We start from the raw sequence: 12,131 nt of genomic DNA, 5'->3' as shown, positions 1-12,131 counted from the left end.
TTACTAGATCAGTCATTAGAGGCAGGTGTGGGTAGGATATACCTTAAATATTCTCACATATGTGCAACAATGAGGCTGTAGATCCAGCAGTGCCTAGGCAGAGTCACATGTCAGGATGTGCACTATTTTGGAGAAGGAATTAAAAATGGTAGTATTTTCTAAGTGCTGCTTAGGCACAATTAACCTTTTCCTTTAAGATGGCAAATCTTTAATTTTTTACTTGTAATTTAAAGCGTTGCTTAACCCATGACCCTGCATTCACTATATCTGGTCTCCGACAGTACACACAACATGGAAATGCAATGATTTAAGTAAATATAAACTGATAAATACCTTTTCTCATCAGCAGTATATAGCAGTCTTGTGACTTTTATCAGTGTCTAGCTGAGCACTGGTTAAAGCTTGTAGAACGAGTTTTCATTCTGCTCGGACTGTCCTATGAGGCTGCATAACCCCTGACCCTCTGTCTATAACATTTTTTTCAACCCACTGTAGTGCAAGGTGGCACAGCCTACCTGAGAGTGGCAACTCAGCCCTGATTTCAGGAGCAATGCAGCATCATTGCCACACCATCACAGGAAGCTGCATTGGCTGATTTCACTGGTAGGTTCAACAGGTATTTGTGGGCCCTTGCAGGGGGACTGAGAGAAAACTGTAAGTGCAGATACAGATTATTATACAGGAATTATATAGCGCCAACAGTTTGCTCAGCGCTTTACAATATAACGGGAGACAATACAGTTCAATACAAGAGAGTTAGGAGGGCCCTGATCCTTGGAGCTTACAATCTAAGAATGCACATACAGTATAATTAATTGCTGTGATTTATATTCTTTAATGAAAGGTCCTAGTTCAACTACAAGGAAGTGCTATGAGAGTATCTGTCTGCTACATTCATAGCCCCAGTGTTGTAAAAAGAGAAAAACTGCAGAGGAAAGCCATGAAACCAGTCTGCACTTAATTATTTCTAAGTTGAATTAGTAACACATCCTTAATGTTTAATCCAATTGAAACATTTTTATTCCTAGGTGCTTCAAGGACTCGTTGATGTTCGCATTCCTCATAATGAATTTTACAGAACGTGTAAGTGACAGTCTATCTGCTGTAAGAGATTAGAAAATTACTGTATTCGGCTAGGTTCACATGGCAGCAGTCTTTAAAAAGTGATCCATATTGGATAAATATGTACAGTCCTGAATGCCTTTTTTTTTTTTTTTTTTTTTTTTTTTCTTTTTTTTTTTTTGCCAAATGTCAATTTTGCATGGAACGAACACACCAGAACTACAAGCCAAGCATTATTTGACTTGCAGGTGCAGCACTGTCCCATGAACTTTAATGGACAGGTTTGACAGGCAGCACCACCTGCCAATACAACAAGCCAAGTTAAATAGTGTGTATGATCCCCTCTTGCTGCCTTGTTAGGCTTTTGGGGGAACGGAAAAATGCACCAGAAGCGCCCATATTAACAGCCTGTTTGAATAAGGTCTAAAGACGTTGCTACTTTTTACCTCCAGGGAAGGTTTTATTTTCCGCAAACACAGTGATTTATAAAGAATAAAAACATATATTATTGTATGTAAACAATGAATGCAATTAACATATATATATATATATATATAGTAAACAGACTTCATCTAAAATAAATAAGGCTGGCCATGCATACATTTTCTTTCGTTCTATCAGCGGGTTAAACAAAAGAAAATAAATCAATTCCCCCATCCACAAAGGCATCCGCACCATCAGAATACACTCATCAGGACCTCTGGCGATAGCCAGCAACACTGATCAAGCAACAATTTGTCAACAGGCTTCCAAAAGAAGTTCATTGAGAGACAGGCTTCTGTACAGCAACCTGCCCATAGATGAATCAAAATTTGTCAGGTCCCTGCTGAACCAGTTGAATTTTGATCCATCTATGGCCCGCTTTACGCTAGTCCACAATCTTACAGATTTACACAGTGCTTAAACTCAACATGTTTCGTTATATGTGGTTGCTTCTTTGGGATAGGCACTAAAATATGGGCTTATTCATATTAATCCAATCAGAAGTCTGAATAATATGACTGCAAAAAATTATATCAAATCATTTTACATATATTACACATTAGAGTCACAAAAACATAAAAAAAATAGATTAGAAAGGTTGTCCACAAAATCCATGACGTATAAAAGAAAAAGGGAAAAAAAGGGGGGGGGGGAATCCCATAGTGAAGCATGAGGACATTGATACTTTTAAGAGTACATAAAAAAGGGAGAGAGCTGAAAATAAAATAGAATAGAGTGGAAAATTGTTGGCCAATCAGCACCCACATCCAATTAGATGATGAAGATTCCTCCATCTGCACTGTATACAGTGGAGACTGTATCAGCTTTTTCCAATAGTGTATATCCAGCTTTACTCTACAAAAGGCCCCATTTAAATCATAACTAAGAACAAAAATGTAATATTTTACAGTTTACCAGTACTTCGACAAAGACCAAGAAAAATGCTATCTTTCATATGTAAACTACTAATGTAAACTACTAATCCCATCACCCCACTCAGGGATAGGAACTGTGCTATTTGCACGAATACCATATAAAAATAAAGTTAAAAAAATCTTGAAAAAAGGAAACTATCGCAGCCACCATCTAAGGTTTAGTAAGCTGCTAATTATTACATTTTTGTGTTTGAGTTTAGCTATGTTTTAATTGTGAGCATATTGTTGTTGAGTTGATAATGGTGACAACTAACAAGCAATATTTTGTTCAGTGTTTTTAGATTTGGTTGCTGAAAAATCACGTCACATTCTTCAAAAAAGCATGGACAAAATTACAGTTCCCACCCAGATCATCTGGGGTCGACAGGACCAGGTGGGTCTCTTTGCTCTATTTGTGACATATGTATAGTATATAGAAACATAGTTAAAAGTGTTCCTAAATCCAGGACCCTGAATTCACTATATCTGGTCTCCCACAGAACACAGAACATGGAAATGTTATTATTTTAGTAAATATAAACTACTAAATACCTTTTCTCATCAGCAGTATATAGCAGTCTTGTGACTTCTATCAGTGCCTAGTTGAGCACTGGTTAGAGCTTGAAGGAGGACTTTTCATTCTCCTCTGACTGTCCTATGAGGCTGCATAACCCCTAACCCTCTGTCTGGACAGTGCTGATTGGCCCCTTGCCGATCACATACACCCTCCCAAAGAAAAAAACTCTCTTGCAATACACACTAAACTGAGCATGTGCAGAGTGACTCCTAGGGCTCTGTACCATCAGCACATGGATTGGGGACAGTTGAAGAAGGGGAGGAACAGAGAATACAGGATCAAACAGCCTTTTTACACAATGTAGATTATTAGCCCCTTAGGTTCCACAGTGAATATAACACGCATGCTTTACTGCATATACAGACTGATTTTACTGTTACGGGTTTAGTAACACTTTAAGTGAGTTTTGTTTCATACCTGGGTGTACAGCATGTTAGATCATGTCGCAGGGTAAAATTCTATTTTATAATGTTCAACAATGCCCCCAAACTCTAAAGCTTCCTAAACTAACAGTAATTTTAGAATGTCCAACAATGTTCCCAAACTCCAAAGCATCCCAAACTAGTTCTACGTTCTATAACCAGTGCATAAGCTAACCACCGCTTCCAGTTTATGGATTTCCCTGCATCTTTAATATGTTTCATTCATTATTCCTCTGTCACAGGTCTTGGATGTTTCTGGAGCAGAAGTCTTGTCCAGTGCCATACCTGGAAGCCAGGTGGAGATCCTAGAGAACTGTGGTCACTCAGTAGTGATGGAAAGACCCAGAAAAACAGCCAAGCTCATGATGGACTTTTTATCCTCCCTTCAAACCACAGAGAACAATAAAAAACATGATTAACAATCAGGAAATGCCTGGGACAACTCTGCTCCTCTCTGTATACTGTACCACTCTGAGTTTCTCAGGGGATCTTGTAGAACTCTTAGGAAAGTAGTTTAGTTCCTTGTGAACACAAGACTGGGACTTCAGTATCTGCCTGTAAAGTCCACATGCAGATCCCTTCCAATGTGTCAGAGGCTTACGATAATGCATGTGACGGACATGGATGATTATGGTATGGTATGCTGATGGTGATTCCAAAGTCAACATGATCTTTTAAAATTTAAAGCGTGCAAACGGAAACCAGTCACAAATGTGATGCACCGAAACTCTCCACCCAACACTTTAAAACCACTATAAATGCAGGATGATCTTTTGAACCTGTTTATTATATGCAATGTACTGCTGTTGCAGAAATATTTGTTGATAGGGCCTCAAAGGTAGAAGACTTCCCTTACTGTGATGCTGGTGAGTCATTGTGCAATGGAAGTACCAGTCCTTCAAGCTGCTGAGATATACAAGTATGAGCACACTGCTTGGAATGTGTGCAATATACTATATGAATATTTTGGTACCGTGCCTTCAAAGCAGTATTGTGTAGACAACACAATACACCAATCAGCTTTGATAACATGCGCACTGTGATCTAAGGGACTGCATGATGTAAATGATCAGAAGCCACACCTGCTTCCATGAAATATCACACTCAGAGAAATACAAATTAATGTCCTTAACTGATATGCAAATTTTCATGTTCACATCAGCCACAAAAAGGACTGAACAATTTACAGAGCTGTATTTTAGTATTTGCCATTGAGACTGATGATCTTGTATACATCTCATAATATGGATATTATTTGTTATGTAGATATTACAATCGGATGTTCTTACCAAGACGTGGGATAAGAATATTGAGGTTGATTTACTAAAGGAAAATAGGCTGTTCACTTTGCAAAGGAAGTTTCACTTTGCAAAGAATACCCAATCTTGTACAAGGAAAATAAAAAACAAACAAACAGCTTTTTGTGCTTGCACATGATTGAATGATGGAAGTCCGGGACAAATTCCCTTGCAAAGTGAGCCATCTATTTGCCTTTAGTAAATCAACTCCATGGAGTTTAATTCAAATGACTGCCATGGTTCATAGAGAAAGCTAAAGTGGCCTATCAAGTTATAACACGTGTGCCTGAAAGGTGACTTTAGCATGCCTAATAGTACCATGGGCAAAATCAGAAAATACATATGTGATGCAGTATGTATTAGCATTAACACAGCTGTTTACGTATTTCTCAGCTACACCCCCCTCCCCCCCCCAACATAGAATTATTACCTATTGATCCTGGCAATAGCTGTTTTTTTTTTTCACTTCTTTTAACAGGCCAAGCTGTCCCGCACAGGTATCAGTTGTAGGGGTTGGAACAAGCTGTGTAAAATCGAGAGGGGTACTGATTCATATGATTTAGGCTGGGTTCACACTGTTGCACTGAGTTAGTGCATGTGTGTTGCTGCTTGTGATCCTGATCATTACATGCGTTGCATTCAGACAGTCTATTCATTTGAATGGCCTGCTTACTGCACCAAAAAAAGGTGCTTGTACTATTTTTGTATCATGAAATGCTGCACACCGCACAGTAGTATATTACTGTCCATTGTGCTGCGCTGCAATGTACATTTGTTTTTAAGGTGCGTTTCGGTGCCTTTAAGAATGAATGGCATCACAGTGCATCAAATCACAAAACACGTTTTTGCATGTTGCATTAATGTACACTTAAGCTAGGTTCACATCTGTGCAGGTGGTGCCTCTGCAGATCTGCACGAAAATCCATGCAGCCGCACCACCCGCACAGAGAAATGCGGACCCGTGGACGGGTGCCATTAGTTCTAATGGCATGCCGCCCGCACTGGAAAACGCAACCTTACTGGGACCCGAGGTTCCCGTGTGGGCTGCGCGTTCAGGAGAAGTGCAGGGATTTCTTCTCTGCGTGCTGTAGGGCAAGGGAATCCATTCAAATGAATGGGCTCTCGTGCCCGCGCAAAACGCGACACGCACGGCTGCATATATGTGAACCAGGGCTAATACGTGTTACCACAGTGCAAGAGTATGAACCCAGCCTAAACCATTTTTCCACAAGAAAAAAAAAACTGTTGTAATGGCCTTTTTAGTGTAATCACCAGTTTGGCTTTAATTTTGTTGACATTTCTTAAAGCCCAACTTCAAGCAGATAAAAAAAATGATCCCTTGCAGTGGTGCTGTACACCCCAGACCCCCCCCTTTACAGCTCATTTTGTCTAGGGAAAAGGGGAAAGTTTTATTTACCTGATCCTCCAGCAGACAGTGCTCCCCTGCCATGGTGGACTGTCCTTCGGCATCCTCACGTCCAAAGCAGGTCTATGGACCCTACTCTGGTCTTCATGACCTCAGGGAATGTAGGGGTGCAGAAGCTGCAAGGACTAGTCTAGGGGGGGAAGGAGCAGAGGATCGAGTAAGTATATTTTCTGTTATTATTCCCCTAGACATAAATGAGCAATTAACCCTTGCAGTGTGGGCACAGCCCTGCTGCAAGGAACAGTTTTTTATGTGCCCGTGGTTGGACTTTACAGTCAATGTAGGATTACATGGTTTGAGACTACCCAATCGCAGGGTGACAACACTCTATGTGATTTAACTGCAGAGCGAACTGTGTTGTCCTATTATAGGAAGTGAAAATACAACAGATCTACTGCCATGATCAGGTAATAAAACTGTTACGGGGGGGACCCTGAATAACAAAACTGCTGCTAGTTGCTAGTGACATGTTCATCATATACAGTATGTAATTTATTATGTCACCCACTTTATCTACTTGATGGATCAGAGCCAGTGGTCGATTCCCAGGTCCCTGCATCCCCTGATGTCTACTGTAGCCACCTGGGTTATTGCTTGGAATGTTGGCAATGATGTGGGTTGGGGCTGTATGTATTACTGCCTAAAGCAATAAAGATGACCTGCCACTTTCTAATATGTTATTCATCTATCAGTTTGATGAAAATAAAGACAATTTGAAAGCAGTAAAACACTGGTTGTAGGTGGAGGAGAGCGGTGTTTGATCGGCGGCAGGGTTGATCCTTTTGTTTTTAAGAATTTTGAAGTCACCTTAAGACTGCAATACATTAACAACCACTAATGAGTTATTACCAGCCGCTCAACAGCATAACTTATGAGTGTGTCACAATTTCTGGGGACCATCACCCTACGTGAATGAATGTATGGAACAATAAACTACCTTTTGCATTAAAAAGCAGAACAATTCCACCTGTCAGCCTTATTTATGAACAGTGTAATTCTTATTGAGACTGAACACAAGACCCAACAAATTGTCTGGCATTTAAGTCCTGGCACTGTGCACATTTTCCCACAATTGACGTTCGGTATGAAATTATGATCTCCACACAACGCCTACCCAAATTTGTTCAATAAACAGCAGGTTGCTTAGTAACTAGGCATTTCTTACCATCAGAAATTAAACCGTAAGATAGAAATACATCAATCATGCTATAATAATTAGCACTGACATAGAAAATACTGTTATCTAATGTACTTTATATGCCAAGTGATTTCTTCCAATCTTCCTTCTAACCGCTTTCATCCCTCCTAACAAGGCCATGTCCTCCAGTCCTACCTAGTCTGGAATTATTGTGTTTAATGTCAAAGCAGACACTTTTCGAATTTGAGAAAACCCCACTATATGTTTGTTATATGTTCCCATTCACACAGCATACCTAAAAATATATACATTTTACCCTTTAGATCAGTCATTTTCAGCTAGGGTTCCGCCAGAAGTTGTTAGGGGCTCCTTGAGCTGTGGTTAATTGGTCTCCCATCTGATGGTGCCTACAAAGTTCCAGGTCCATCATCACTTGACAGAGCCAGGTAGAATGACACCAATGATCTTTAAAGCTGACTTCAAGGGTGGCATTCTAACCACCACTATAAGGGGGACATTCATCCACGGACCACCAATGTAAGATAAATGTTTTCAATTACCATAGTAATGAAAGTGCCATGTGTACATAAATGTCTATGCAGAACAGCAAAAAAGTTCATAGGAGTCAAATTTTTCGAGTTACCTGCAATGGACTAACCTTAGCAGGGGTTCCCTGAGATGTGACAATTATTTCAAGGGTTCCTCTTGGTTAAAAAAGGTAGAGAAAGGCTGGTTTAGATGTTCCCCAGGAGAAGGCCTCATGACAGACTGCAAACATTTTTGAACAATTTCAGAATGACTCTGCTCCAAAGGATCTATTTATAAAACATTTGTTGGACAAATGCCCACCCATTTGTGCAGGTCACATGAATTTTGGCTGTAAATTCTGAAATAGATTTATTCCTATAATAGTCACCTCCGTCTAGTAGCCTGGATGTGGTATATTTTCTCATTATTTCAGAAAACTATGTTGCATTTTGGCCACTACATGGAGATGAAGATAATATAAATGAATCTATTACAGCAATTATGGCTAAAATTTGAAATCTGTGATATTCATGCAACAAATGTTTTTAAACCTTTTCCCGTCCGTACTATAGGCATTGCTCCCCAGTTCTGGGAGGACATCAATGGACATGTGCGCCTCCCCCTGGAGCATGCATTGAGTGCACTCTGTGACCGCTGTGTCTTTTGGACAAATGTCCAAATGTCTTTTGGGGAAATCACAGCAGCCCTATACAATGAGATCAGCTGTGTCCAATCACAGCTAGTCACATGTAAACAGGCTTGTCTGACAGGATACAGTGAGTACATTGCTTATACTGATAATCAGGGCATAATCGTCTGATAAACAAAAGATCTGTCATTGCTGGCAGCGATGCTGCCACCAATGTCCACAAAAAACAATAAAAATAAATGTGGAGATCCGCAAAAAACGGCCGACGGGCTGGAGTGCTTATTGACCGATTTTTCGTGCGGACGAAAATTCGGCCGATAAATGACCCGTCTATGACTTGCCTTAATAATATGTAATAATGGTAAATAAACAAGACACCTAAAGAAGTGTCACCTTAAAAACATGCTGGGTAATGGTTAGCTTCTACTTCCTCTTCCTTATCCGTCAGATAAAGGAAGGATTTAGATATGGGACAAGCATTGAAAGGTCTTGTGTCCTGTTATCACCAGGTTCAGATTTATACTTTCTTCCGTTCCGGGTGAACAGTCTTGTGCCATCCACCTCATGCCTAACCATCAGTGCCACCCAAGGCACACTGAAGCTGGAGGCGGAGAGGCTGACGATTAGAAGAGAGGTGCAAGGTGTTGCCTGTACTGCTCACATTGCACACTGTTCTTCAAAGCATCAACAATAAACATTTAACAAGCTTAGAACCACTTGTTCAGAACCAATCTGAACACAGATTGTAGAAGGGTGCAGGCTGTAGCTTTAACCTCCCTGGCGGTATGATTATTTCAGATTTTTGGTGCTGAAAGCGGTACCATTTTTTTGCATGGAAATATGTATTTTTTTTATTGTAGGCTGTAATTTTTAGGAAAAACTCACTGAAATCTGTCCGAACAAGAGTCTAGTAAACATCCCGGGTATGATAAAATTTGAAACACAAAATCATAAATTATAATTTAATAATCATAAAAATAATATAAAAATAATAAAAAATTTAATTCAATAATATAATCAAACCAAAAACACTGAAATGTGAAATAGAGCGCCAAGTTCGCACATTGCTGAGCTCAGTCGCAAAATCGTTTTCAGTTTCTGATGACGAATTTCCCCCACGAATCATTATCACTCAATTCTGCAAGTGGTTCTGATTTACTATCGCTGTTCTCTAGCTGATCTAAACCGCTTTTGACCTAAAGGGACACTTTTTGGACGCCATGGACATTTCTCAGTTTCCAGGCAGAAAGAACAGACAAAATGCAGGCAGGGCGCAGGACAAAGCACTAGGGACAATATGTATGTGAAATAGGTTGAAACAGCAATGTTTTACTGTGTAAAATGTAAAAAAAAAAAAGTGACATTTTTTAAAATTTTTAAATTTCCCGCCGGCGGCGGCGGCGGCGCCTGTACGTCCCGACGTCACAGGGACAGGACACAGAAGCTGGATGCCGGCATCGGCCGGAGGAGATGGCCGGGGACGCTGCAGGGGACACATCGTGGGAGCGCAGGGTAAGGTAAGTGAAGAACACATGCCGGAGCAGTGCCGCAGGGTAAGCCCGAGTGTAGCTCGGGGTTACCGCTTTTGGTACTGAAATGTTACCCCGAGCTACACTCGGGAATACCGTCAGGGAGGTTAAACCAGATTTTAGCAAGCCAAAAGTCTTGTAAATGCTTGTGTAAAGCTAAAGTCAGTACATTTAGCTGGATTCACACAGGGGCTTGATAAAAAAAAAAAGCAACTAGCTCCTGTAAGCACAGTATAATAAAGTATGTATTGGAGGACCAATGGCCTTCGGCGTGTATGAGAATCAGTGGTCCAAAGTTAGGTCTTGAAAGGCAGCTGTCTGTTGACAGAGGTATGACAATGATATCTCGGGGGTAGTCTGTGGGGTATGTGAAAGATGAGAGCATCACAAAAGTTTGATAAGTCCAGTGAGAAATTTTATTTGGCATGAAAAGGAAGAGGTCAACACATTTCCAAGGCTCAAAACTCCTCTCCCTTCATCAGGGCTGGGAAATGACATCTTAGTTGCTGGTGAAGGGAGCGTTTTAAACCTCTAACATTTGTTGGGTTGTGGCACTCTCATTTTTCAAATATTCCACATTTATTTACACAAGGATATTGGAAGTTTTTTTTCTGGGACAAAAAGACACACCAATCAGCCATAACATTTTGTCCACTGACAAGAAAAGTGAACAATGATTATCTTGTCACAATAGCACCTGAAAGTGTGTGAGATATATTAGGCAACAAGTGTACATATTGTCCCTGAAGCTGATGTGTCAAAAGTGGAAAAAACCCAGCAAAGCATGATCCAATTTGCTCCTGCAGGGAAAAAACATCCTTCCTGATCCCTCGAGAGCCAATCGGATATTCCCTGGATCAAGTTAACATGTTAGTAACCAGTTATATTCTGTGTATCTAAGAAAAAATACAGGCCTTTTTTAAAGCAATCCACTGAGCTGACCAGAACCAACACTTGAGTCCATTTCACATTTTCACAGCTCTTACTGTAAAGAAACCTTTCTGTATTTGGAGATTAATTTTCCCCCAGATGTAAAGAGTGCCTCCTTGTCCTCTGCGATGACCTCAGGGTAAAAAAATCTACACCGAATTCACTATATGAACCACTGATGTATTTATACATGGTGATCATATCCCCCCCTTAAATTAAATTCCTTTAATATTTTAAATTGGATCATGCTTTGCTGGTTTTTTTTGCCTTTCTCTGGATCAATTGTGGGTATAGGATTATAACTTTTTTTTTTGAACTGGATGGTCTTTTGTCTTTTTTTCAGCCAGACTAACTATGCAACTATGTAACTTTCCTCATAACTGAGCTCCTCCATGCCTCTTTCCAGTTTGGTTGGCCTTCTCTGCACTTTCTCCAGTTCCCCAATGTTCTTTTTGTGAATTGGTGCCCAAAACTGAACTGCATATTCCAGATGAGGTATTACTAATGATTTGTACAGGGGTAAAATGATATCCCTCTCTCTGGAGTCTATACCTCTCCTAATACAAGAGAGGATTTTGCTCACTTTAGAAACCGCAGCTTGGTATGTGAGCATCAAACTGGACAGATACCACAGCATCCCTACAGAGGTCCAGTGGAGTCAATGCCTCCATAGGTCAGGGTTTTTTTGGGGTCAAAAGGGGGACTTCCTCAACATTAGGTTGGTGTTCATAATTTTCCAGCTGATCAGTGTAGGTATATTTTAGAGATCTCTTCCAGCAAGACTGGCAGGACTCTGCATTGAACCCTGCACACATCTCATAACCTTTATCCCAGTGTAGAGAGAATTATAATCTGGCTACATTCCTGACCTATAGTCTAGATCACTGTGCTCTGTGCCATTATCTTATCGCTCGTGTAAAAAGTCCGACCTCTAAGGCCATAACATGTATGAAATATACAGAATACATTGTAATACAGACTTCATATTAATAAACATTCTCACGGCACAGCCTGTCCAAGACTAGGGCCTTGGCATTGTCAGTAATTATTATGTGCCAGGCCCAGCCATAGACAGCAATGGGTTTCTCATGGCATGTGCCTGGGATGACCAAAACTCTCTGTAGCCAGGCCTAGTGCATGCATAAAAGGTACAGGGAATGTCAGACTCCATGGAA

The 12,131-nt window shown here is 40.4% G+C and overlaps 1 protein-coding gene across 1 annotated transcript in view; it reads left to right on the top strand.

Moving 5' to 3' along the window:
- Positions 1 to 7,148, top strand: part of LOC149461159 (monoacylglycerol lipase abhd6-A-like) — a 29,838-nt gene extending 22,690 nt beyond the window's left edge. The window contains 3 exon segments of the mRNA XM_089678765.1: positions 1,029 to 1,083; positions 2,753 to 2,853; positions 3,701 to 7,148. Coding sequence (XP_089534891.1) covers positions 1,029 to 1,083; positions 2,753 to 2,853; positions 3,701 to 3,877 — 333 coding nt within the window. The 3' untranslated portion in view covers positions 3,878 to 7,148.
- The last annotated feature ends 4,983 nt before the right edge of the window (positions 7,149 to 12,131 follow it).

Source organism: Staurois parvus, unplaced genomic scaffold (assembly GCF_062004578.1).
Source record: "Staurois parvus isolate SC_StPar_1 unplaced genomic scaffold, SC_StPar_1.0 ptg000209l, whole genome shotgun sequence".
NCBI lineage: Eukaryota > Metazoa > Chordata > Amphibia > Anura > Ranidae > Staurois > Staurois parvus.
This window is presented reverse-complemented; position numbering and strand designations above follow the sequence as displayed.